We start from the raw sequence: 27,325 nt of genomic DNA, 5'->3' as shown, positions 1-27,325 counted from the left end.
AGAGTTAGACAGACAAGTCTGCCCACAGCCTTGACTCCCTGAGACTCTGCAGTGCTCCCTAGTATCCACGTCTCCCCAGTCACTGATGCAGGGAAGCCTCAGGAACCATCACTTCACTGTCCACTCTCAGGACCTTTCTACCACCCAACCTCCCCAGCCCAGTCCTGGTTTGGGCTTCCTTTGCCCTCCCAGCCCTTCCTCTCTTCTCCAGACCAGCCACAACAACTAAGAACAAACCACCTTGTTCCTGGCCCTGATGAGGGATGTTTGTCTGTCCTGAGACCAGCCTCTCCAGACCAGGAACTTTTCCCATCCAAAGCCCCCTTGCGGAGGCTTTTCTCTGGAAGTTCAGCTGCTGAGCCCAGGGAATATCTTTGGGATGGATGCAGCCGGGGCTGTTTGTGTTTTCCTTAGCTCTGGCCTGGGCATGAGGAAAAATCTCCTTAATGATTCCTAGGCAAAAAAGGTCCAGCCCTTTCCCCAACCTCTCCCATCTTCCTCCTCATTCCCTCCTCTCTCAGCCCTCCCGGCTGTGAATTTTAGATTTACTCCACCCTGCTTAGTCTTTAGAATTTCAGCCACCAGGAATGTAGACACCCCCAGTTAAGAATTAAGTGTGGGGAGGACGGTCTATGACCCACGTGTGCTAGCTAGTGACAAATCAGAAGCAACCGACAGCCCTCTGGGCAGGCCAAATCCAAGTTTAAACCACCATTGGTACATGTAAGGCACAGGAAGTGATGCAAAGAACTGCCTTGATATTTTGCATCACTTCCTGTGAGGAGGACTGAACGGTGGAACTTAACTGTGGAGGAACTCAAGCGCGAGACCTCAGGCTGCTTCCCTTAGACTGTCATGTGGTGAGTGCAAGGCTGACCCCCTTTTCCTTGGCTTTTCTGGAGACACCAGCCTCTGAGGAGGCCCCTCATCTTGGAGGAATCCTCATATCTAGAAGCTGAGCTAGATTTAATCCTCTGCCCCCCACCTTGCCTTGGCTGGGGCCTCTGAACTCCCGCCTGGTATCTCTCCTTTTCCTCTCTTTCTTACTTAATATCTTCCCTCTATTGTAAATAAACCACCATAAAATTCCATTCTGACTATTTCATTGGGATTTAGAGTTTAAATCCCTGATGAACAACTAAAATATATATTCAGTCCCACCATAAATTTTACCCCTAAATAGCCCAGCCTCCTGGTTGGGATCCTGAAACACAGTCACACAGGACGTGGCTGATCCCAGATCCCTTCTGAGGTCCTCTGCTAAGGGAGGAAAGGAGGTGCTGGTCGTCCTGAAGGCCAGGCACCCCCCTCCCTGCTGTTCCCCATGAGGGATTCATTCAGAGGCCCTGGGTTCAGATTCTGCCTCTGACATGTGCCTATCTCTTCTGGGGCCTTCATGTGTTCTGTGAAACAGGAATCAGCCCAGGCAACATCCAGCATTTGTTCCAGGCGAAACTGTGACCCCAGGCGACCGCCAGAGCCTTCACACACACACACATCCAGTGGTACATGCGTGCTATCCATTTGGGAGCCAGCACAGTACAACAGGAAGCAAGCCCACTGGGCTGTGGGCCTCCTCAGTCCCTGGTTCAAATCCTGTCTCTGCCCCTTAGTATTGCCCTAGTTGGGAGGGCAGGACGGTCCTTCTGGGACCCTCACATGGGTCAAGCTTATTTAATTTAATGTCCTTTCACTCACATTTCATTGTCTTATTCTCCTGAAATGAGGACTCACCCCTGCTGCACTACAAAGAGTGGGTGGGAGACCTTGTGGCCTTCATTTGAACCCTGGAAGGGACACACAGATGGAATCAAGATGATCTGAGGTGGAATCGCCCCTGAGACACTTGGTGGCTGTGTGACCCTGGAGAAGTCACTTCATCTCTGCCTTACTTTCCTCATCTATAAAATGGGGCATCTACCCAGCAAGGTGATAGTGACGAATCCCTGAGGGTCCTAGAAATGCTGACTATGATGATTTCCTTTCCTATAGAATAAGGGATACAAAAATGCTGCCTGAAACGTGGGGAGAAGAGAAGCAGAATGAAGTTGGACTCTAAAAGGAGGGTGTGGACAGAGGGCCAAGCTGGGCAGGGCTGCTCAGGACCAGGAAGGACCAGACTCCAAAGCAGTAACCAGCAGCCTGGGGTCAGGGGCTGAGCCAGAGGAGGGGAGAATTTGGGGTTACCTGCTGGCCCTCTCCCTGATACCTCTGCGTTTCCCACCTCCTCAAGGTCCCCTCACCAGACTTCCTGTCCTGGCCTTCCCTCACCCCCTGCCATGTGTCCCACTCTCTCCCCTACCCTAGAGCTCCTCTGAGTGGATCTTAGGCCCCCTTTGCCCCCTAATCCTCAGGGAGCTGCCCCCTCCCTCTACATTGTCTCTCCTCCCCAGGCAGGTCCTTCCTCCACTCCCCCACCTTCAGAGGGGATCACTCCTCTTCCACACCAAGGAGAGATTGGACTCCACCTCCAAGAAGAGCGAACATTTAGAGAAGGCTTCCTGGGTGCCAGGCACTGTGCTAAGGGCTTCCCAAAGACCATCTCAGTGGCCCTGGGCGAGTCATTTAACCTGCTTCTCTCTGGTCTTCCCTGTCTACATTGGGGTGTTAAGAACAGCTGTCTCAGGGTTCAGGTAGGATTCCGTGAGAAAATGTTTGTAAGACGCTGTGTGAGCCTTCAGTCCTGTGGAAATGCTGGCTTTGCTGTGAGGATTCCTCCTAGGAAAGACAGTAGAGGAAACAGGGACACTGTATTGGCTTCTTTTTAATTCAAACTGATATTCAGGAAAGAGTATAGAGGAAGGCAGGAGCTGGGATGAATCTGCTGGGCTTAGGAGTGGAGCCAATGATAATACCCAACAACAACATATAAGAAATGGTGCTCATCCAAAACATACTCGAGGTGCTAATGTCCCAAACACAATGAATGTGGTTCTCCTTAGACTCTATTGATTTTGTTGATGTTAATCTTTTTTCAGTTTTGTCTCCCCTCCAAATAGTAGGAAAGAATGAACAAAGAACTTAAAACTGTGATTGGAAAATTATGCACTGAGACACATTTGAAATGGCCTGAAATTCTCCCTCTGGCCCTATTTTATCTTAGAAGCAGGCCTAGAGGAGACCTACACATCTCACCATTTGAGGCCTTTGAAAAAGAGACCGGTCCCGTTAATTGGGGAATGGTGGATGAGTTGTGGAACATGACTTTAATGGAATATGATTGTGCTACAAGAAATGAATGATTTAACAAAGAGCTGGAAAGACCTACATGAACTGATGCAAAGTGAAGTGAGCAGAACCAGAACGTTGTACACAGTAAGAGCTACATTATATGCTGTCTAGCAATACAGCCATCCCAGAAAATCCTCAAGGACTCATGATAAATGCCGTCTACCTCCAAAGAAATGGAGTCGAAATGTAGACCAAGACACACTGCATTTCACCTTATTTCTTCACTTGTTTGTTCAAGTCCTCTTTCACGAAAGGACTGATGTAGAGAAGTTTTGCACTGCTACACAAGATTGCTTGCTATCTCAGGGAGAGATGAGACATTTTGGTTCAAACTTTAAGAAATGGTGAAAAAATGTTTTGTTATGCAATCGAGAAGAAAATATTTGTTAAAAAAGAAATTGTTCATTGTGTGAATGATAGGAAGTTGGCATGGGACACTGGGCAATCTCTACCAGAGAAGGGCAGTTTCCCTCATAAAGTTTTTCAAAACAATTAAAAAATATTTTGTTTTGACATTACCTACATTTCCCACTGAGCTTCTTGGCATATTCCCTCCCAGAGAACACATAATAAAGGGAGGGGGGAAAAGTTCAAACTAATCAACATATTGCAAAACAAAAAAAAAAAGAAAGAAAAAACCCAACAAACCCATGTATATGCAATGTCCCACATGAATGATCGCTACTTCTGAAAAAAAATAAAAGCAACATGAACAACAGGCACACAACTTAAATGACTGGACAACAAAACCTCAGGGTAGTTTTATTTGCATCTTTATTATTAGTGATTTGGAACATTCTTTCCTATGACTGCTAATAGCTAGCGATGTCTTTTTTTAAAAAGAATTATTTCTAGTCTTTGACAACTATTGGAAATGGCTTTTGGTCTATGTATTTGTTACTGATATCTTGAATATCAAACATTTGTCAAGCAAGAGATACATGGTACAAAGATTTCCAATCAGTTGACAGGTCTCTTATCCTTAAGATGTTAACTTTATTTATGCAAAAGCTTTTCAAATTCATGTAAGCAAAATGATCTAATGTAAATAATTGTCTGTGCTTTTTTTGGTTAGGAATCCAATTTTGGGTCATTGCTACGAAAGGCATATGAATTGCTCCTCCTTCTATGATCCTAAATATTCAGCTCATGAATATATTTTGAAATTATGAAATACAGTACAAAATGTTGGTCTAATTCCTGCCAGAATACTTCCTAATGTCCCCAGCAGTTAGGGAGGTCTTTCCTAGGTAATAGATTTCTGGATTTATTTATAGCCCAAGTTCTATTATTTGTTTCTTCCTTGTCTAGTCTGTTCCACTGATCTATTTATTTGCTTTGTTTCCATTTTTTAAAAAGATCTCCCTTATTCTAGTTATTTAAATTGTTTAAAAATTTTTACACCACTTAAACTTTCACCTGTACCTTCCTCACCACCCAACTCAATCACCCTTTCTAATAAAGAATTTTTTGAAGAAAAAGGCTTATATTCTTGGCTTCTTTCTTGAGTTTTATGTATTTCTACGAAAAATTACATTTTTCTGGCTCAACACCATTTCCAGTTCAGATGAAACTTGGGTCTGACCCTCCCTCTACCCTGTTTCTATCTTCTTCTGTAATCTCATTTAAACAAACTACTAGTTTCCCCTTCTTCCTTATTTCTCTTATAGTATATTTCTTTCCTTCATCTCTTAAAACTGTCAAAACAACAAAATAGAACAATACAAATCGCAAAGGGACCTTTATCTGTAGCCCTAGAAGGCTTCAAGATCCTGAAAGGTCCTTCTCTCTATCTGATTGTAAGCATTTCATCACCGTTTTGGAACTTCAGTTTTCAAGCACATTTATCTTACTTGGCTTATCTTGATTTCAGATACCTTCTATTCTATTAATGTTTGATGTCTTCTCTTATAGAACAATGTAAGTTTTTCAGGATAGTTACCATAATTGTAAATTTGTATCTTTAGGAACATCATAGCTCGTTATTTAATGGCAGCTTAGTTTAATCTGATGCTTCCCTCTGATACACAGATCTGGGCAGTCTTCTTGAAATAGTTTTCAGGATTTTTGTTTGGTCTTCAGAATATTGGATGATTCTTAAAGTCTTTCTTCTTAACCTATTTTCCAAGTCAGTTATCTCTGATAGTAGATACTCAACACGTTTATTTTCCCTCCCAGTCTTGAAATGTTGTTCTAATATATCTTGCCATCTTGTGAATTAAGATCTACTTCCTCCATTACACTTTGTAGAGAACCTACAACTTGTTTTTTTGTTGTTGTTCTAAGCTAAACTCATTTCAAAGCACTTGTCTGAATTGTTCTTATCTTTCACTTCCAGTGCTTTGAGGGACAGCAAGGCAAGCCAGTTTTCCAGTGTAGTAATATCTGGTATCTGTTTCTCTCCATTGATTCTGTTTTGATATGTAGGGCTGATTACTGCTGGCTTGAGACCTTTTAGAACTAGAAGTTCTTAAACTGACTTTTCCTCTGATGGGTCCATGTAGAGTATCCATAGGCTTCAGGCACTGGTATATAAGATCATGTTGGCTTCCTGGTGAATTTCTCTCATCACTCCTAGTCTTTTGGCCACATTTTAGTACAGGCTGAGCCAAGGAGGATGTTGCTGCTATTTCTCTTTGATTTTATCAATCATTGCATCTGGTGCCATTTTAAAATCACTGCTGCAGCATATGTGGGAGAACTGGGCTCCTCTACTATCTTTCAAATGGTCATCTTAATCTTAGGTCTTGTGGAAATATTTGCAAAACAAAAACAAAAACAACACCCTACAGAACAGAATTAAGAATCAAATGGAAAGAGAAAAAAAGCCAAAGATATATGCAGAGATCACAACAGTATTATATAGCTTCAAGGACTTCCAGAGTGAAATAGATATTTGGAATCACAAAAATTCAAACAGTAGTTTTAAGAGAACAGGATGAATGTTGTCAAGTCATAAAAGTTTCAGTATTTTCTAATGCTTTATTAGTTTACTAACATTTACATGTAGGATATTTTGTTTCAATCAATAAGTTTTGAAATGCAAAGGCCTATTAAATTTGAATGAAATCATTTGTAGTACATAATTTGAATATTAAAATTGAGAGTAATATTTTACTTTTGAAGTTGGCATTGCTAAATTTTCAATGAACAGATTTGATGAATGAAATGTCTCATCAAATCTTTAAGTTAAAGAAAGCAAGGAGGGAGACCCAAGACATGGGAACAGCAATGCCAAGATTCAAAAATGTCTTTTAAGTGTAGAAAACTGGGCAAAATCTACTAATGTGGAATTAAACTGACATAAATGTAAAGGCTTTGCTTAAATTCAAGATTTTTCCTCAAAAGCAAAATGGAGATGGCATGGCTGAATAGCAGTTTATGAAAAAAAGGTCTGGGAATAGGAATAGACTATAAACTCAAAATGAGTCAGTAGTGCGATTTAGAAGTTTCAAAATCATATTTTGTGTCATATTAAGAGTAATATTTCAGAGTAATAAAAAACTAATAGTTCTGTTCTCAAGTCCTAGTTGAACCATACGTGGAAGACTCAGTTTGGATCTCAGTGCCATAGCTTCAGAAGGATATTAAGATAGCCTCTAGAGGAGATAAAATTACAAGAGTAAAGAGCCTTTAACCAATGTTATATAAAGAAAGATTAAAAAACCTTAGGGTATTTATCCTGGAGAAGGTTCTGGGCTAATTTGCCACTTCAGATAAAGTATTTGAAGGATATAATGTAGATAGTTGATTACTTGTTCTGGTCTACAAGGACTGATTAAGAAGCAATGGGCTAATTTTGTAAAGATGAGAATTTAGCCTTAATGCCAGTAAAGAGACATCTTACAAAGAAATCTGTCCAAAAGTAGAATGGTAAACCACAAGTCATGAATTCCCCCCGGTAATTCGAAGTTATCAAAACACTATACAATATCAATATACAACCACTCTTCAGGTACGTTATAGTTATAGTGGTGAATCCTTTCAGATATAGGCCAGATGAGATGGCTGCTGAGATCCCTTCCAACTCTAAAATTTTCTAATCTGACTTCTGACTTCATCTTCTTAAGCCATAACTTAGTAAGTTCCTTCTCCAGTATGAATTCTCTGATGTAAAATAAGTTGAGCTCTCCTGTTCATTACATTTCTAATGTTTTCCTCCAGTATGGTTGAATAAAGATAAAGAATATGGCAAGGCCATATTCATTTGCATGCATATTATTGCATTGATAAGGTTTTTCTCTAACAATATTTCTGATATTCAGACTTAAGAACTTCCCATGTTTATTAAATTCATAAGATTTTTCTCTCCAATATGAATTTTTTGATGTTGATTAAGTCCTGATTTCTGACAAAAGGTCTTGCCACATTCACTGCATTCATAAGGTTTTTCTCTAGTATGAATTCTTTGATGCTGAGTAAGTAGTCTTTTGCAACGGAAGGCTTTAGGACATTCACTGCATTCAAAAGGTCTTTCTCCAGTATGAATTCTCTGATGTTCAGTGAGGTATGTGCTCCGGCTGAAGTCTCTTCCACATTCATTGCATTCAAATGGTTTTTCTCCAGTATGAATTCTTTGATGTTGAGAAAGTTGTATCCTATGGCAAAAGGCCTTTCCACATTCATTACATTCAAAAGGTTTCTCTCCAGTATGAATTACCAGATGTCGAGTAAGTTGTTCTCCCCTGCGAAAGGCCTTTCCACATTCATTACATTCATAAGGTTTCTCTCCCGTATGAATTCTTTGATGCAGAATGAGGTGTATTTTCTGGTTGAACTTCTTCCCACATTCATTACATTCATAAGGTTTTTCTCCAGTATGAATTTTCTGATGTTGAGTAAGGTGTATTCTCTGGTTGAAGGCCTTTCCACATTCACCACATTCATGAGGTTTTTCTCCCGTGTGAATTCGTCGATGTAAAGCAAGTCTTGAATTCCAAGCAAAGACCTTCCCACATTCAATACATTCATAAAATGTCCCTTCAGAATGAACTCTCTGGCTTGGTGTATGTTCTGTTTCCTGATGGAAGGCTTTCCCATATTCATTATATTGATAGGTTTTCTTTTCATCATCAATTGCTCGTTCATCAAATTCTGAAATACAGGGGAAGTTCTTATAGTCATTATGTTTGTGAATCTTCTCTGTCGTATGAATTGTCTGAGGCACAGCAAGGGATGAACTCTGGTTTAAAGCTCCTTCACATTCCTTGTATTCATAAAGTTTCTCACCAGCATGTATTCTATCATACTCATTAAGGCCAGAATTGTGAGTGACAAACTTCTCACAATTATTAGGTTTCCAAAGTGTCTTCTTTGAGTCAATTTTATTACACATATTTGGGTCTGAACACACTCTGAAGATGTTTCTTTGAGTATCACATTGATTGGAACACTCTCCCAGAGAAACTCTTTGTTGAAAAAGGATGGATGATGGACTTAAGCTTCTGTCATGTTCGTAACATTCATGACTTCTCACGTTACTGGAAATTTTGCTCCTAGAGATTTTTATTGGCTTAACATATTCCTCCTTATTGTTCCGCTGTTTCCCTAAACTGGAAGAACATTGCCAAACTCTTCCAAACTTGGTGACACAGGAATAATGCTTTGTGATTCCTTCTGAGGATGATTCGTTTAAAGAAATATCCAGCTTTATAGCTGACACCTTTGTTTCAATCTCAGTCTCACAATCTGAAAGAGATAAAAAAGTGTCAGTATCCCTCAGTCATGCTGTTCCACACTTCATTTTACCATGTCTCTTCCATTAAGAAAAAAGGCAAATAAAGAAGAAACAATAGCCCTCTAAGACGATTATGTTTTATTTGGGGAAACAACATAATCACGTAAATATGGAGAATATTTTTTCAAAATTTAAGGGAATTTTCATGTTGGGGAATTATCATTATGCGAGAGTCACTGGTTTGGCTAGAATTCATAAATGGGAAAGATAATCTTGGAATGGTATGTGGGAGCTAAGTTCACCCATACTTTGCTCTTTAGTTGTAGGTGTCCTTGGGAATGCTATCCTGGGCCTTCCTCTCTTCTCCCTCTAAAGTATTTCATTTGCCAATCCTCATCAGTTCCCATGGATTTAACTGTCATCTCTGTTGATGACTCTCAAATCTACCTATTTTATCCTAACTTCTCTACTGATCTTCAATCTTGCATCTCCATCTTCCTTTCAGACATCTTGACCTGAATGTTCACCAGACATCTTAAACTCAACATATCCAAAAGAGAACTTATCTTTCCCCCCAATTCTTTCTTCCATCTAACTTCCTTATTACTAGAGAGGGCACCACCATGCTCCCAGTACCTCAGGCTTGCAACAATGGTGTCATCTCTGACTCCTCACATCCAACATGTTGATATGCCTACTTATTTCACCTTTGCAACATCACCTGAACCCACCCCCTTCTCTCCTCTGACACTGCCACCACTTGGGACCCTCATCATCTCAAACCTGGACTATTACAATAGTCTGCCTTATTTAAAGTCTTTTCCCAGGCCAATTCCTCTTCCGTTCAGCTACCAAATTGAGCTTCTGAAACTGCAGGTCTAATATAATTAAATAAGATCTAGCAGCTTCCTATTGTTACTTCTAGGATCAAAGGCATTCAGAGCCCTTCACAACCTCGCCCTTTTCCAGCTCTCTAGGCTTCTTACACCTGACTCTGCCACAGAGGCTTCTATCTAATCACACTGGCGTCCTGCCTGTTCTATGAGCAAGATATGCTTTCTTCTGGCTCCAGGAATTTTCTCTGGCTATTTCCCATCCCTGGAATACACTCTCTCCTCATTTCTGCCTACTGGCTTCCTTGAAGTTCCAACTAACATTCCATCTTTTAGAGGAAGTCTTTTGTTTCTGTATTGTGAAAAGTGTTGATGGCCATGTGAGAGGGGAAAAATCTGATGGAAATAAGAAATGTTGTGGAGGCAGAACAGACAAGACTCAGCAACTAACTGGTATGTGGACAGGAAAAAACACGAATTTTTAAGTCCCTACTATGTGCCAAGTACTGTGCTAAGAGCTTTACAAATAGTTTTTTATTTGATTATCTCAACAACCCTGTGAAATGGGCCCCATTATTATACCCATTTTACAGCAGAGGGAACTGAGACAACAGAGGTGACTTGCCCAGAGCTAAAAAAATATCTGAAGTAGGATTTGAACTCAGTTCTTCCTGACTTTATTCATTGCTAGGGACCTGCCTGCTAGGGACAAAGCTAAATGGAGTAAGGATAATTCTGCGGCTATGAATGTGGAAGATTACAAGGACAGTGACAGGTTCAAAAGAAAGCAAAAGGTTCAGAAGAATGGAGTTTGGGGGAAATACCACTAGGCCTCTCACTTAAATTTGAAAACACCTTTCACCCTGATATTCAAACACGATGTGCATAAATACTTCAATTTTCAAACGAGGAAACTGAGACTCCACAGTGATGCAGTGACTTGATGGAGACGAGGTGTCTGCTGAGACGAACAGCCACGGTCACTGGATGAAGAGTGTGTGTGTGCTTGGAGGGCAGGAGGGGGGCTTTGAAGGCCAAACAGAATATGTTTATTATATTTGATACTGAAGGCAATAAGGACCAAGGGAGCAGACTGGGGTGCTGAGACCTGCCCTTTAGGACAATCGCTCTGGCACTGGAAAGGGGGACAGACAGGCCTGGGAGCCTCGGGAGAAGCAGACCTGTGGCAGGACACTTCGACTGGAGATACCAAAAGGAAGGTGCCAGCATTAGGGGGTACTGGAAAGGTTTCTAAGAGAAAGTGGGCTTTTAGCTGGGACTTGAAAGAAGCCAGGAGGTAGGGATGAGGAGGGGAGAAATTCCAGATTAGAGAAAGTGCCTGGAACTGAGACATGGAGGATCTTGTGTGAGAGTCAGAAAGGAGGCCAGTGACCCTGGATCGGAGAAAGGGTGGAACAGGGGATGAGAGCCTGGAAAGGCAGGATGGGGCCCGGAGAGCCAACCAGAACCTCCTGGAGGAGATGGGGAGCCCCCGGAATTTAGTGACCACTCAAGTCAAAATACTGTGTAAAAGCCCAACTGAGCACTGGACTAGGCCATGATCCAGATCCTCCTACTGCCCAAGACGCCCTAAATGCAGCCCTGATCTAGAAACACAGAAGAGCACTGTTTGGAGCAGATTCTGTCCCACCAGACTCACCGCCCCCAAGCTGAGAAGACTAGAGTTGGTCCGGGGGCACTTTCTTATTGATCCTATGCACAAGTAGTTGATTTTGTCCTGTAACTGCTTAAGTCACGGTTATTTGTCTGAACATGGTTCACAATTCAGCCTTTCTGTGATAGCTTCAGCCTAGAAATCCAGCTCTCCTGCTAACTGCCGATCTCAATTTTCAGCCTCAGAATTTTTGTTGATCTTGGAGAATACACAGGAGTTGGGGCCAAGTATTTTTACCCAACTGTCCTTGAAGGATTTAGGATTATGGGCTGCCATCTTGCACTTAGACTCCCACAAGGAATACTTCTTGGTCTCACGCTCCCCATGTCTCAGCTCTGTGACCAGTCATTTTGTACCCAGTCCCGTTCGTTGTTCTGGTCTCTCCCAAAACCTGTCCTTTTTCCTTGGGTCTTTGGCATGAATCGGAGCGAAGTCACTGGCCCATTCATTGCCAGGTAGCTTGCCCCTAAGTGTGATCTTGCTCGGAGCTCTGCTTCAGTTTACTCTTCTGTTCAAATTAAATTAAAACAAAGCCAGATGGAACGAAATGTGTTCCAAATCTACAGGCCCAGCAGAGGGGAACAAGAGGGTGGGAAATGGGGTGAGGTCCTTATCATCCCTGTCTGGCATACAGAGGACCTATTCAATGAACCTACAAAGGGTGACCCTGTTTCTTAATTCTCACATTCAATTCCCAAAAGCCAGTATTTTATGTACTTTTAAGTCTGTAGAACATCAAATCTAAAAGGACAAAGTCAGCCCAAGATCATCTCCTCCTTGAACACCAAAGAAGCCAAAGATGAGCTAACCCTCCCCCCACCCCCCCCCAAAAGAGAATGAAACGTGGTAACATAATGCCCGAGGATCCCAGGGCTGTAAAGGAGAACATGTGAGAATTACTGAGCACACCGACCACAATCCTGTGAGGGGCGCTAATCAATAAAGTTCTCACAGCTCTTTACAAAGATGGTGGGGAGAGCCTGGTGAACTTGTAGGTAAAATCTGTCGGTTAAATGAAGTCCCAACACAAGCCTTTGGTACCACGATACGATAGAACAAAATGGAGGAAGAAGCAGGGGCAAAGTGTTCCTAGAACGATGACTAAGAATAGCCAATAATTACACAGCAAATTAAGGTTTAAAAAGCACTTTACAAATAGCTTCCCAACGACCTTTCAAAGTGGATGCTAAAATTATCCCTAATTTGCTAATGAGGAAACTGAGTCTGAGAGGGTGTGAATTTTAATTTCCTCCATTTTTTATATAGTCTAGCACCCAGGAATGTATACACCCACACTTAAGGATTAAGTGTTGGGGAGGAAGGCCTATGACTGGCATGTGCTAGCAAGTGACAAATCAGAAAAAATTGACTGACCCTTGAGCTGTCCTAAGCCAAGCTGAAGCCACCACTGGCACCTGTGAGACAGAGGAAGTGATGTAAAGAACTGCCTTTGTATTTCACATCACTTCCTGTGGGGAGGGAGCCTTGGCGGAGTTGACCCTGGAAGAGCTCCTCAGACTGCTTCCTTGAGACGGTCATGTGGTGAGTGATGAGACTGACTCCCCTTTTCCCTTGGCTTTCTGGGGAGACCCCCTTGGCCAAGGCCTCTGAACGCCTGCCTGGCTCAGCCTGGGTTGGAGCAATTTAGATTCTTTTCTTCTCTTTCTCATTCTTAATTTCTTTCTTCTATTGTAAGTAAACCGTCATAAAATTCCATTCTGACCTGAGTGTTTCATTGGGATTTAGAAATTAAATCCCTGGCGATCAACTCAATTTATATTTAGTCTCAACCCTAAATTTACTCCTAACAAGGGTCAGTGACTTTCCCCCAGGCCACAAAACTTCCCAGGAAGCGTCTGCCTCAAGGGTAGGGCATGACTGACTCTCCCACTACAGAACAAAGAACAGAACAAGACAGACTGCATGACAGGATTGAGTGTGTAGGTGTTTGAAAGTTTTGAGGGAGATGTGGCTAGCAATAGCCCCTCCCCATTCTCTCATGAGACTAAGTGCTCCTTGTTAGTTTAGGTCAGTGATGGTGAATCTAGGGCACAGGTGCCAAAACTGGCACACAAAGAGCTCTCTGTGGGTACACAGCTGCCCCCCTCCCTGACTTTGTTATGTACAACTGAAAATCTGTTACCCTAAAAAAAGAACTACATATCCCATGAGCCCAATGACTTCCTATCATTAAGTACTTCCTGTAGACAGAGGATAAAGGGAGTGGGCTTGAGGCTCTTCCTCCTCTTTGGGCATGATGCAGCAATCAGCAGTGATTGTGGTAAGGTGGGAATTTTGAAGATGGCTAACCAGCCAAGGGTACATGGTTTTTATTTTGTATCCTCTTTATTCCTTGATTTCTAAGTGATCATTTAACAAACCTCCTTAAAATATATTTTTATTATTTGAGATTTAATTTAAAATTTTACAGTTATTAGAAAGTGTTGGAAGGAATTTATTTACTTATAACAAAGGGCAGACAAACTTGGGCAGAACTGTTCCCTTCCCCTCTCCATTGTACCTCCAGCAATTCAATGGGGATGCACATGGGAAAGGTGAACAGCTCACAGGCAGCAGAGCTGGAGGGGAGCAGAGCACTGGGGGATGGGGTTGGGGCCTTGCACTTCATTTCTAAAAGGTTTGCCATCACTGGTCTAGGTACAAGACAGCAGCCCAGACATCCTCAAAGGATAGCTTGGTGGTGTAAAGATACTAGACCCAAAGTCCCTCACAAGTATGAGGTGAGACTGGACCACAAGGACAAAGGAGAGAACTTCTCTGAAGGATTTGAAAACAGGATTCGGCCTTTGTGTCCCAGGGATGAGAGAGGCCTTGGAGGGAATGAGAGCGTGGCATTTAAAGGTTTTCCAAAGAGGAGAATGGCTTAAGACAGGGTGATGACAAGCAGGCCACTGCAACAATCCAGGCGAGATGTAAAGAGGGCCTGAATAAGGTGGTGGGTCTCTGAGTACAGAGATGGGATCCAATGGACAAATGCAGATAGAAGCATGTCAAAATCTGGCCACTTACTGGACAGCAGTTGTGAGGGAGAGTGAGGAGGCTAGAATAATTCAGAAGCTATGAAACTAGGAGGCTAGATGTAGGGTGTGAGAAGTCTGGAAGAGGGGCAGGTGTGAAGGGAAAGATATGAGCTCTGTTTAGGACACGTTGAGTTTGGAACATCCAATGGGTCCTCTGTCATAGAGGACCAAAACTCAGGAGAGAGCCACGGTCTTCATGTCTGAGTTGTTAGCCATCACTATGGCAGTCAGATGGCAAATATCCTGAATTCAAGTTTCCTTTCTAAGAGCTCCCAAATAGAACACCACCAGGAAGACATGCTTGAGTGCCCATTCTTACAAGTTTTTATGAAATTCAGTGTCTAGGGAATAAGGCCTAAATAGGGTGGGAGGAGAAATAGGTCTTTGGCTTGTTTTTTATCAAAGAATGCTGAAGATCTCCTTAGCCCTGACTACTCCTGAACTGGGAACCCCGAGGCCTGGGAAGCCAGTTAGATGATGTCTCTTGACCTTGTGCAGCCCCACCTAGAGGACAACCATGAGTCATCACTGTGCACCTACAGACAGGATACAGACTTGCCCAAACAACATTGTAAAGCCATACCAATCAAAGCCAACCTGTATAAGTTCAGAACAAATGGATAGCAGTGCTCTCTTTTCTCAATAAATTCTGTGCCTCAGTGGGCCAATTACAAGAAATGCCACCATGTTTTCCACTATTATGCTAGAATTTCTCTATCAGCCTTTTGGTTTTCATTATCATTAGAAAATGACGCTAGAGGCTATTTTTATCTGATTCCGTGAGGTTTTCTAAGATCCATTCATAGGTGCAAATAAAAATAGTCCATTCTTCATCCATGATTATTCCCCCAGTTAATTTCTTAATCCTGGGGCAGACCATATTGGGGGGACAGCACTGACTTAGCTCTAAAGTTAGAGAAAGATTTCAACGTCCTTTGGAAAATAGTCTAGATTTGGACAGACAAGAGGGCATGCATGGGCTCAACCCCCAGCTTGGCCATTTACTCCTTACGTGATGCTGAGTAATTTCTTCACGAGGATCTGGCCTAGTCCAACCACATACTAGAAAGGAGACCCTTTAATAAAAGGGCCAAGAAGCTACCGTCCAGACTCTGTCCTGCAGCCAGGCCAGGCCACTGCATTCTGGACAGCTCTACTATTTAGGCACCCGGCCTCAGTTGGTCTCTTTGCAGCTTCTCTCTCATTGCTCCAGGTGAGGTTCCAAACAGGGGCCAAGGAGAACAATGTTCTTCGATGCCCCAAAGTGAAGACCTAACTAACCTTCCTGGTCTGTTCCAGATCTGATCTGTGATGCGGATACTGTAAATACCACCAGCTTGCATGGAAATTTGGGATCAATTAGAGAAGGGCCTTGTTGTGTTCATGCCTTGAAGAGGTCACCACTACCTGCATTTAGGGTGAATACTGTCTAGCTGCCCTATTGGGACGAGGCCACCGAGACCAAGGAGCTTACGCAAATGAATACAGACTATTTAGGCATATACCTGAAATGCTACCATGTGGACTATATATTTAGAAATGTATGAAATACTGGGACTAGTGGCAAGGAGAGGAGGGAGCAGCTAACCCCAAAAAACTGGGCAAGACTTCTTCAGGATGAAAGATGGGGAGGGTCCAGGGGACCCAAGAGATAGCAGTATCAGAGGCGAATAGTCCAGGCATGGGGGACAGACTGTACAAAAGCTTGGAGGCGGAGGGCCAGCACACAGGTCAGTTTTGCGTAATTAGAATCTGTTCCCAGGACTCCAGATCCCAGCATCCCACTTTCGTCCTTATGCTTTGGAGATAAAGTTTTGTGTGGCCCTGCCCCTCTCTCTCTTCCTGTGAATGTGGCCGGGAAAACTTTTTGTACTCAGGCTTTTGTTTTTTTATTTCTTCTACCTCAAGTGCTTATCAACAAGTCGTATAAAATAGAATACTTGGGAGTTCCTGGGTACTAATTTTTAATCTTACAGTTTGGAAGGCAAAGAGAGTTCCTGAGGAGGAAGACAGTCAATAGCCTAGACAGACAGAAAACAGGTTAAAGGACCCCAATCCTGGGCTGGTAGAGGCCAGGCAAGTCTAATCCACTGGCTCATTCTGCTAAGAAAGAAACTGATTCCAGGTGGCGTGCCCAACGCCACTGAGAAGGAAAGGCCCGGCATACCAAAGGGAGCCCCTGAAGCTTCTTGCTCAGGGAAAGAATGAGGCTCGAGGGCTGGAGGTCAGACGATGAATCTAGCAAGGTCTGGCCTTGCCCATCAGGGAGACATAACTGCAGCATCTTCCTGCTGTCCTGCCTCCCCTCCTCCCTGCCACATCACCATTTCTACCTGTGGTTCAGGAATGCTAATCCTGCCCCATTTGAAAGGATCCTGGCCACTGATATAATCATCGGGGGAACAGATTTCGGTAGCCTCTGAGGCGCTGGGCCAATATTCACCGACACCACCAATCTGCTTTCTTTCTGGTTTCCTCCTTTCAGGGCTGCTGGTCCCTCCCTATTTTTCTTAAGAAAGAGGGAAGGTAGAGCTTCCTCTCTACTATGGAGGACACATTTTCTGACAGAGGTGGGGATTGTTAAGCGTTTGTCTTCTCTTTCCCACACGGGCAGCCCCTTACAGCTGGCCTAATGCATCCTACGCTCTTCTTCAGGGCCTTTTCCTGCTCGGTGCAGGTGGGCATTTCATTTAAACTTCTGTGCCCAGGCAGCACTTCCTCTGGCTGTGTACAGCCTATCATTTCACTTTTCCTGGCTATTTCATGACGTTAAATGTTCGAAATCGAGTACCAAGTGAACCATTCCCAGCAGAGAGTCGATAACACTGCCTTGGGGCAACTCAAGAGTCTGCAGACTGTGTAATACTTCTCCTAGGCTGGCTATGATTAAGTGAGCCCCTGAGTTCTGGACTGTTTCTGTAGGACACTTGAAATCATAGCTGTCCCGTGCCTGGGGAATGCCTGCGCAAACACAGAGGAACGCAGTGGAAAATTACTGTGCCAGAAGAAGTCGTAAATAGGAAGACATCAAAGAAATATGGAAAGATATGGATGAACAGGTGAAAAAGCAGACCTGGTCTGCAATGGCCTCAAAACTGGGCCTTGGTTTCAGGCTTTTCTCTCCTCCAAACTAGCCTCTACGAGACGACGGAGGGAGTCACCGAAATCGCTGCCGCAGCCAACTCCAAACCCCCTTCCCATCTGGGATCCAGTGAACCCCTGTCTTAGCTCTCCCAAGCGAGGCTCTAAGCTGACTCTCCAGTTTCTCTATTATGCCCCTTTCTACCCTCTCTGGCCTGTCCACACTGACCTTGCTCCATCTCCTGCCTCTGGGCCTTGTGACCAGCCCAGCCCTGATACCCTCAACGTACTTGGTCCTCCCCTCCGCCCTTCCGAGCTCAGATCAAGGAGCGTCTTCACCAGGAAATGTCCCTGGTCCCCTCGGCACCGGGGCCTCTTTCTCCACTCCATCTCTGCTTCTACCCGCCCGTGCTCCATGAGAGAGCCTAAAGCTCCCTGGGCCATGGGCCGTCAACGTCCTGCTTCGGAGGCCCACGGCAGCCCCTCGCTCACAGATGAACAGAGCTGGCGACAAGGGGGTCCCCAAGACGGAAGGGAATGCTTCCCCTCTTTTGAGCCCTCTGAGTCCACAAGACGAGCGAGGGGAGGCCAAGATAAGGTCCACAAGCAGCTTAAAGCCAGAGCCCAGATGCCCGGGGTCAGAGGGAGTTGGGGAATGATCCCCGTCTCCCATCCTACTGGCATTTTCTCCCGCTGCAGATGCCCCCCCAGGCGGCCTTTCCCGTCCGCCCTCACTCACCTGGCCACAGGCCCGCCTGGAGGTGCTTCTTGGCTGCCCAGGGTGCTTTCCCTTGCTTCAGACGGGAGATCAGGGCTGGTCTGGAGGCTGCGAGTCCTGGTCATTGGAAATGGGAAAAGGAAAGCGACAAAGAGCCACCTCAGAATCCATTCGTCCTCGGCCCTGGGCAGTCGAGCTGAGCCCCACAAGGTGGTCCAGAGGGTGCCTGACAGACGCTCTGTGCCGTGTGGGGGACAAAAGGGAATTGGGGATAAAAGGGAAGCAGCCCCCGTGGCACCGTCCCACCCAAGAGGGCCTTCCAGACCTTCAGGGATCGGCAGAGATTCTAGCGGACAGTCTCAGACCCGGGGGGTGGGTGGGGGTTCTAATGAGGCAGCTGTACAGGGCGAACCCCTTCTTCCGGAAATGACGGGCTGAAAACGAGAACCCAAAGTCCCGGTGACTTCCGTCCCCCCGAGGATGGGGGTCGCCGGCCTTTCTGGGCCAGGCGGTAACTACACCCCGAGAGTCCTGGAGGAAGCCGACCTTACCTAGGCACACCAGGTTGCTGTAGTTCTCGAGCATCACCTCTCTGTACAGCTCCTTCTGGGAGGCGTCCAGGCGTCTCCACTCTTCCGGGGTGAAGTCGATGGCCACGTCCTTGAAGGTCACGGACGCCTGAAACACCAAAGACCCATGAGCTGGCCCGGGGACGGGCGGCCTCGCAGGGGGCTCCGGGGCGCTCTGCAGGCCGTGGGGGCTCCGGGGCGCTCTGCAGGCCGTGGGGGCTCTGGGGCGCTCTGCAGGCCGTGGGGGCCCTGCGGCACTAGAGCTGGGCCCCACGACAGGAAGGGCAGCCCGAGCACACACAGCGCACCCACGCGTTGGTCTGCAGGTTGGAGCAGAGCCCGAAGGAAGGCCGAGACGCCCCGACGGTTCAGCCAGAACTCACAGGAGACCCTCTGAACGTCGGGCCGAAGCTCCCTCCACACCGCGCTCCGGAGCTCAAGCACGCCCTCCTGCAGCACAGCCAACGGAGTCGAAGGGCTCCAAGCACGGCTGGGCGCGATGGAGGTTGGCCACAGAACTCCACACGGCTCTCCGCCATTTCATGGGGCCAACAAGAGCACAAGCCAGCCTGCCGTTAGCGCCATGTTATGGGCGGGAGCCGAGCCCCCTTTCCTAGAGTCGGCAGCCTTCCCCGCAGCCCCCCATTTAGAGCTGCTGCAGGGCAGGTGACAGACAGGAAAGAACGTGTGACAAGAAGCCCCGAGAGGCGGTGGAGAGTCGGGGGACTCGCTGGCAGCGACATGGCAGCAGGCCGTCTTCTCAGGGGAGCCGGGGGCTCCCGACAGACCCTCTGCCCCCCCCCCCCAGGCTAATGGATACAAACTAGGGAAGACGTGGGGAAGGCCCGAGAAGGAGCCGTTACAGGGGAGGAAGAACTCCAGGAGTGAGCCGGGATCCAGCCCCATCGAGCACACGCTGTAGGCTGCCGCCTCCTCTCGTGTCTAGCTGAGAAGAGGAAAGGAATGAAGACCGGACGTGGGCCAGGGAGGAGGTTAAAGGATGGGGTGACACCGAAGCTTCTAGGGGAGGCGGGAGGAGATGAGAGGGGGGGGGCTCCTGGGCTGGAGAAGAGGAGGGGCCTGGGGCCACCCGAGCAGGAGGGCGTCTGGGGAGGGTTGGAGGAGGAAGAGGGGAAAAGAGTAGACGGGAGGCTCTTGTTGGCTGTGTGTGAAGCTGGGGGAGCCCGGAGGGAGGGTTGGAATGGAGGGATTCTGGGGCTGCAGCGAGGGCTGAGCTGGGATCATTTCAAACACCCGTAGAGGGTCCAGTCCGCGTGGTCTGGTGACCGTTGGGGAGCCCGTGGTAGGAATGAAGGAGCCGCCCCAACGCGAGGACAGAAGCCGGGAGAGCAGGTGAGGACGGTCACAGCCATCCCCAGTGCGGGAGGCAGGAACAGAGGGCGGGGACGCGTGGGAACAGGGGAGGATGGAGAGCAAAGACGCTGTGGCTGGATGAAGTGGGCCGGGGAAGGCTTGGGGGTGACCCGAAATCAAAGGCCCAACAAGTGTCTCTGTCGAGCGGAGGCGATGGCGGGAGCAGAACGGAAGGAGCAAGTGTAGACCGAGATGGCGAGAGCAGCCGAGAGGCAGGCAAAGTGCCTTCGGAAGGGCCCGAGCTCAGCGGCCCCTCCGAACCAGCCCGCTTGACCGAGAAGGAAGCAGCTCTGAACGCGGCCTTCCGGGCTCCCCGCCCAGCTCTAGTTCCTCCTCCCGTGGGAGGGCAGAAGGAGGGAATCAGCCCTCATTGGGCACCTGCTGTGTGCCGGGCTCATTGGATCCACCCGACAAGCCCGTCACTGCCCCTCCCCCGCTACAGCTGGGGAAAGCGAGGCAGGCAGAGCGGAAGTGAGGGGCCTCCGGCCTGTCCAGGGCAGCCCCGCGGCTCGGTTCACTCAGTGAAAGGGGGGTCCCCGGGCCCTGCCCCAGCTCACACAGCCACAGGACAGACACGTGGGGGGGGGGGGGCAGCGCGCTCACCTGGCAGGTTCCGGCGGCCGGGACCCCGGGGCCCATGCTGAGCTCCGCCAGTCTCCTCCCGGGGGAAGAGCCAAGCCTTCGGGAGGCGGAGCTGGAGAGAGAAAAGAGCCCCTTCAGGCCAGACGCCGCGGGGGCTCCGGAGCCACTTCCCGCGGGCCTGGACCCCGCCGGGCACGGAAGGGCAGCGCGAGCATTCCCGTTTACACTGGCCCGGAGGTTCGCCCTTCAGTGACCCCCGACTTGGCGCCGGCCACGTGCTCCCTGCGGGAGTCCCAGAAAGCCGAGGAGGCCCTGCACGTCACCCCTAGGGCGGCCAGCCCGGGCCCTCGCAGCACTCAGCCCGGAGTCCGGCAGCCAGCAGGGGCCTCATAAGTGCCTGCAGGAGGACCGGCTGCCAAAGGGGGTGCTTGGGGCAGCCCTCCCCCGAGGTGCTGGCCCGGTGGGGGGAGGAGCTTAGAGGCCAGGCACCAGAAGTGGGGCACTGTCACTGGCGACCAAGGCCCAGGGGAAGAGGGAAGCGCCGGGAACTGCAGAAGGGAACGGACCAGAGAAGCGCCGAGTGGGGCCGGAACCCTGATTGGTTCCCAGGCCCCGCCCCACCCCCGAGGATGGCCAATGAACACCTCCATCCCAGGAGGGGGGCGGGACGACGTACCGAATTGCGCAAGCGCGCTTCTAGCCCTCGCCCTCCAAGAGTTCCGCAGCCCAGGCTAGGCGCCAGGTCTGAGTCTGGGGGGGCGGGGCTCCGGCGCCAATTCACCCCTGCCTGGGACCCGGAACGCAGGATTCGCAGTCTGGTGCCGGCTGCGGAAGGCGAAACGGAGCCCAGACGGCCCAAGACTGGAGCAAGAGGCGCCTACGGGACGCGAGAGACGCGCACAAGTGACGCATGACCCGATGGACAGGAAGTGACCGCGAATCCAGTAACCGGAAATGGCGTTTCTAAGGCTGGCCGTGACTGCCTGTCACGTGGCCTGCGGAGGCGCCGGGGGGCGGGCTTCTTTCCCTCCTCCGGGCCGCTTAAAGGTCTTAAGACCCGAGCTTTTGCGGCTAGGAGAGGAGGTCCCAGAAGGAGCCCGTCGTAGGGAAGGTGAGCTTTGCTCTGGAAATGAATGACTCCCGGAGACGAACGCCCGAGGCCGGGAGTGCGCCCCCTGCCGCCCGGAGGAATGCCAGGCCTCCTGAAATCCCATCTCCGGGGAGTGGAAGGGCGAGCTCTTGGCATGAGGCAAAATGGAGCGACCGAGACAGACGGACAGAAAAAGAACAGATTCTGCCTACTGCGAGCCCCCGAGTTGGGCATCGATTCCGGGAAGAATTCCAGATAGATCCCGAAAGGAGTGGTTTTCTACACAAATTTTCATTGGTAAAGAGGGGGCCGCTGGGTGGCTCAGTGGATGGAGAGCCAGGCCTAGAGATGGGAGGTCCTAGGTTCAAATATGGCCTCAGACCCTTCCCAGCTGTGTGACCCTGGGCAAGTCATTTAACCCTCATTGCCTAGCCCTTACCACTCTTCTGCCTTGGAGCAGCATTGACTCCAAAAGGTCAAGAAATGATTGTAAAGAACTACCAGGACTTAAGGAAAACGGAGGCATGTGAGGAGAGAGCCTGCTGGCCTCAAAGCACCCATGTGACCTTTCCAAGAACAGTCAGTGTTGTGTGAAAGTTAAATCCAGATACTAGTGTGGAAGTTTCAGAATCTGTGATAGAAAATGGAGAGACGATGATGTTCTCAGAAAAGCCAAGAACACGAAGACCCCAGTAAGCAGAACCAGGAAGTGGCTCTAGCAGATGGAGAACCTGAAAAATCAATAGAGGAGGGACAAGAAATATCTAATCTCTCCTATCACTGCTAGTTATTCCTAATAAAGAACACGTTGATGGAGAATTCATTGGGCAGTAGATTGTGAAAGGTACGTTATTGAAAGAAAATGATTGTATTTGACCAAAACAATTGAGTAAAACTACAGCGAAAGAGAGAAATTTTGTATGTGTCATAGCACAAGTGGACCTGCCTTCTTGGAAACAGAAAAGAAGTACTTCACCATTCTAGGTGCTAACTGATGGGGACAAGAGTTTTGTCCCTGATATGTTTGGTGGTGCTTCTCAAGTTATTCTGACTGTGCTAGTGGTCTGCTGTATAAGGACCAGCCTGGAGTCCCTATATATTTTTACCTGTGGGTAATAACCTGAGAATGAGAGAGGAGACTAAGGAAATAGATGAATAATAAAGACTCAGAAACAAGAAGTTAAAACACATGGGGAGTGGTGCAAACTGCTTAATATTTCCCTTGGATAATTAATTAAAGGGAAACATGAAGAATGAGAAAACAGGTGGGGAGTAACAACTCCTTAATGCCTCCTATGAACAAGAGAGTCCAAGCATAAATAGGAAGCATGGGGGCGACAGAATCAGGAGGAAAGAGAGATCAGTAGCGAGAGATAGGATAGAGCACTTTGAAGATACAGGGAAGTAAGAGAGAGATTCCCGCTTCTCTTTCACGCTTCTTCCCCAGTATTTATTGGGGGTTTTAGGAATGTGGATTGGGAGGTGATCAATGAATACATAACATGGCATAGGTCTTAATATTGGTTGAATTGACAATGACAAGATCAAAGAGGTGGAGATTAACCTAACATGCGCCTTTCAAAGGAATGTGGTCTGACAAGGTGTGAGCTAGGCTTCTGTGGTGGCTCAGGAATTCTCTTGCCCTTTGGACTGTAACTTCTATACATCATTAACTGATCTGACCATGTATCTGGTAAATGAACATATATGATACAATATCAATACATCAACCTTACTTCCCAGATGCTAACATGCCTGGTATGCTACATGCTGAGAAAGAAGAGTTTAAAAATGGGTTTGAAAAAGGACAGACAAAAGAATATGAGAAGACCAGCAGATGTAAAGTGCTTAATAGTGCTTATTAATTATGCATAACCCCAAAATAAATTGGAAAAACAGAATATATGAAGAATGTTTTTTAAGTTGTTTTCACTCCCCAAAAAGACATTCATCTCATAGCCAACTCAGGCTGGACTGGTATAAACCTCAAAGAGAAGCCAAGTTTTTGTGTTTAACATTTATTTACATTTTTTTTTTACAGATATTCCATATCTGGAGAATTTGCAAAAGTTCAACAGATTAATTGATGGACCAATCAGTGTGCCAAATGTGGATGAATGCAAGGAATGCACTGGGGTCCTGAGAAAGCTGAAATTACTTTCAGGCTTAAACTTACACTTAGCTAAACAAAAGACTTTAGAAGGACACAATTCACCAGATATAATCTGATCAAGGCTGTGTACAGAAAGACTATCTTCTTATTTCTGGTGTGTAAAGTGTGTCTTTTTACTCCTTCAAATATTTGTTATATTAAAGTTACCAAGTATTTCCCTTCCTTCCCCTCCCTGAATTAGAGAGCATCATTTGACTATTTGTATGTGAATCTATATTGTGAAGATTGGATTTAGCTATCTCCTGATTGTAACAATGAAGATATTTAATTTAACAAAATGAGGAATGTCTTGTGAACTTTACATTACTCCACCCTATTTAGTCTAACAAAATCAGTACTGTCTACACCCATACTTAAGGATTAAGTATTTAGGAGGATGGCCTTTGATAGACATGTACTAGCTTGACAAATCAGAAACATTTGACAGACCCCTGGGCTGTCCCAAGTCAAGCTTAAGCTACCATTGGTAATGATGAGACGCAGGAAAGTGATGTAAAACCATCTATATATTTTGCGTCACTTCCTCTCTTCATCTCTTTCCCCAGAGAGGTGGCCCTGGCTGGCAGCGTGCTAAGCGTTCCAACACCTTGGCATGGTGGCAGCTATTGTCCGGATTGGCGGTGATTCTATTCTGGGAGAAGCTGACTAGCTAGTTCAGGTTCAGGCATCTTAGCTGAGCCCTCTTGGAGTTTAGGCTGATTCCTTTCTCCTTTACCTTCCAACACTATCCTCTTAAAAGCCACTAATTTGAACTCCCCCGGCACAGGCCAGGCGGGAAAAATCCTACACCTTTTCCCTCTCCCTTCTCCTTAATTTCTTTCCTCTATATTAATTAAAATCACCATAAATTTCAAGCTGACTTGGGTATTATTTGGGATATCCCTTGGCAACCAAAATTAATTTAATTTAGGTCACAACCCTAAAATTATCCTTTCAATATATGTGTACAAACACATACAGAAACTCTTGCTTGTTTCTATTTCTCAGTTCTCTGTAGGTAGACACACAAATTGTTCTTCAAACAATATTTCTGTTGTGTATAAAGTTCTCTTGGTTCTACTCATCTCACTCTTCATAAGTCTTAAATAGGTCTTTCTTTCTAGTTAAAAAAAATTAACTTGCTTATCATTTCTTGTTGTCCAGTAGTGTTCCATCACAACCATGCTGCAACTTGTTTTGCCATTCCTCAACTGATGGGCATCCCCTTCATTTCCAGTTTTTTGAAAGCTGCTTTAAACATTTTAGGATATATAGATTCTTTTCCTTTTTCCTTGATCACCTTAGGAAACAAACTTAATAATAATGATTTTGCAGTCAAGTGGTATAAACAGTTTTATGAGTCTTTGAGCACAATTCCAGATTGCTCTCCAAAATGGATGGATCAGTTCACAGTTCCACCAACAGTGTATTAGTGTCCCCCATTTTTCCACATCCTCTCCAATATTTGTCATTTCCTCCTTTTATCATTTTAGTCTTGATGTAGCTCTAGAGAGTATCTTTTCTGGCTGCCACATCACAGTGCTGATTCATACTTATTTTGCAATCCACTAAAACCTCCAGATCTTTTAGAGATACACTGTTGTATAACCATGCTTGGATAAGCTAAATAGCAAAGTGGATGGAATGCCTGGTCCAGAGTGAGGAAGATTCATCTTCTTGAATTCAAATCTGGCCTCAGAAATGAGCTGTGTGACCCTGAAGAAGTCACTTAGCTCTGGTTACCTCAGTTTCCTTACATTTACAATGAGTTAGAGAAAGAAAGAAACCACCATTATTTCTTCCAAGAAAACCCCAAATGGGGGTACAAAGAGTCAGACACAACAGAACGATTACTGAAAAACAAACTATGCCCTCCTTGTCCTATTCTTCTAAAGACTTTTAACTTAAGTAAAAAAAAAAACAAACAACTATATGTATTCCTTTTATATTTCATTTTGAGTCACTTTTATCTTCTAGACAGTCGATATCTTTTTAGATCATGGCTGTGTTTTCCATTGTCTTGACTCTCCTTCCCAACCAACATTGTGCCATTTGTAAATTTGATAAGCCTGCCATTTTTGCATTTATGACTATTTTTGAGTCCAACCATGTAATTCATTCCAATTCTTTCTAACTGAATCATTGTCTAGGAAATTGGAGCATTTTCTTCATCTTTTCAGTGGAAATAGTATGAGATGCCTCTTCAAATATGTTTCTGAAACCCAGATAAACTATGCTCAGCATCTCCCTGACCTCAGTTTAGTAACCTTCTCAAAAGGGGAAATAGTTCAGCTGTCCTGACCTTTTGTTGATTTGGCACTACAGAGGCTCTTTGGAACCAATGTTTCTGTTTCTGGATGACCACTTACCGTCTCTCTGATGCTCAGCCTTGGATTTCGCCAGCTTTAACTTGATCTTGCTGGTATCTAGTGTTCAGCCTCCTTTCTTTTTTGAAATTGGGACAGTATTATTCCGTCTCCAGTGCGGTGGTGCATTTTTCACTCATTTCCTACATCTCTGGTCACTCAGGAATCACATCTGCCAGGTGTTTTCAGGACATGATTCAGAAACTAGTCTCAGCTAAGTGACTTAACTTCATCAAGGGTAACTGGCTGAATGAAGCATTGCAAATATATTTATGAAGGAGTTATTATATATCAAATATTCTGTTAGATAGACATGAAACAGCAGTCCCTTCTAAAGACCTTGTATTCTAATAACGCAGAGGGGTTTTTAAGTTCACAGATATCTTTTCTTTAAATTAAATGAAATCTTTTTTTCAAATTTTAATTATATGCTTAGTAACCACCACCACCAAAAAAGAAAATTGTATTGGCAGATGCAAAAAAAGATGTACAAAACAATTTGTTTAAAATATGTAAGTTATACATGTATAGTAATATATATATATATGTGTGTGTGTCCTCTGCTTTTGAGTTCTCTTTGCATTTGTTTTACTTTGATGCTTTCATCTCTTGATTTTTGTGGCTATTCTTTTTTTAATGTAATCCTAGCATGTATTATTCTTTTTTGTCTCTTCATATAGTTCTCATTTTCCTTTATATTTCCAACATTTGTCATTTCCAATAATAATACGATCCATTACGTTCACATATTATCTATTCAGCCATTTCTCCAATCCCTGCAATCATATTCCTTCCAGTTATTTTGTCATTAAAAATAAAGCTTTCAAGAATATTCCCCAATTGATGAACTTCCACTCAGTTTCTAATTCTTTGCCACCACAAAAAGAGCTGCTACAAATATTTTTGTGCAAGTTGGTTCTTTCCTTTTTTTATGAC

General features: G+C 45.7%; 1 protein-coding gene and 1 long non-coding RNA gene across 5 annotated transcripts; one reads left to right on the top strand and one right to left on the bottom strand.

Annotated features, from left to right (window-relative positions):
• Positions 1 to 3,988: 3,988 nt before the first annotated feature.
• Positions 3,989 to 24,081, bottom strand: LOC130458150 (zinc finger protein 383-like). Of its 4 annotated transcripts, XM_056821228.1 has the most exons (5): positions 21,458 to 24,081; positions 20,803 to 20,893; positions 18,808 to 18,934; positions 18,278 to 18,373; positions 3,989 to 8,919 (listed from the first exon to the last, which is right to left on the bottom strand). In XM_056821228.1, exons 2-5 carry the CDS (start codon positions 20,836 to 20,838, stop codon positions 7,499 to 7,501), a joined length of 1,680 nt encoding a protein of 559 aa, XP_056677206.1. In that variant the 5' UTR covers positions 20,839 to 20,893; positions 21,458 to 24,081; the 3' UTR covers positions 3,989 to 7,498. The 4 variants fall into 4 exon arrangements, with proteins under 4 accessions (XP_056677206.1, XP_056677208.1, XP_056677205.1 ...); XM_056821230.1 differs by lacking the exon at positions 20,803 to 20,893; XM_056821227.1 differs by lacking the exon at positions 21,458 to 24,081 and having other exon boundaries at positions 20,803 to 21,385.
• Positions 20,038 to 27,233, top strand: LOC103096658 (uncharacterized). The gene is made up of 2 exons (XR_008917236.1): positions 20,038 to 20,178; positions 23,913 to 27,233. It is a non-coding gene; the product is annotated as an uncharacterized LOC103096658 (long non-coding RNA).
• Positions 27,234 to 27,325: the final 92 nt, after the last annotated feature.

The sequence above is a fragment of the Monodelphis domestica genome, chromosome 3 (assembly GCF_027887165.1).
Source record: "Monodelphis domestica isolate mMonDom1 chromosome 3, mMonDom1.pri, whole genome shotgun sequence".
In the NCBI taxonomy this organism is placed as follows: Eukaryota; Metazoa; Chordata; class Mammalia; order Didelphimorphia; family Didelphidae; genus Monodelphis; species Monodelphis domestica.
This window is presented reverse-complemented; position numbering and strand designations above follow the sequence as displayed.

Bases quoted from the DNA above. Each gene is read 5' to 3' on its own strand.
- LOC130458150 (XM_056821228.1), bottom strand. From the start codon at position 20,838: ATGGGCCCCGGGGTCCCGGCCGCCGGAACCTGCCAG. The intron at 18,935-20,802 runs GTGAGCGCGCTG...TTGGTGTTTCAG, and splicing joins CGGCCGCCGGAACCTGCCAG to GCGTCCGTGACCTTCAAGGA. The intron at 8,920-18,277 runs GTGAGTGAGGGC...TATCTCTTTCAG, and splicing joins CCAGGCGGGCCTGTGGCCAG to ATTGTGAGACTGAGATTGAA.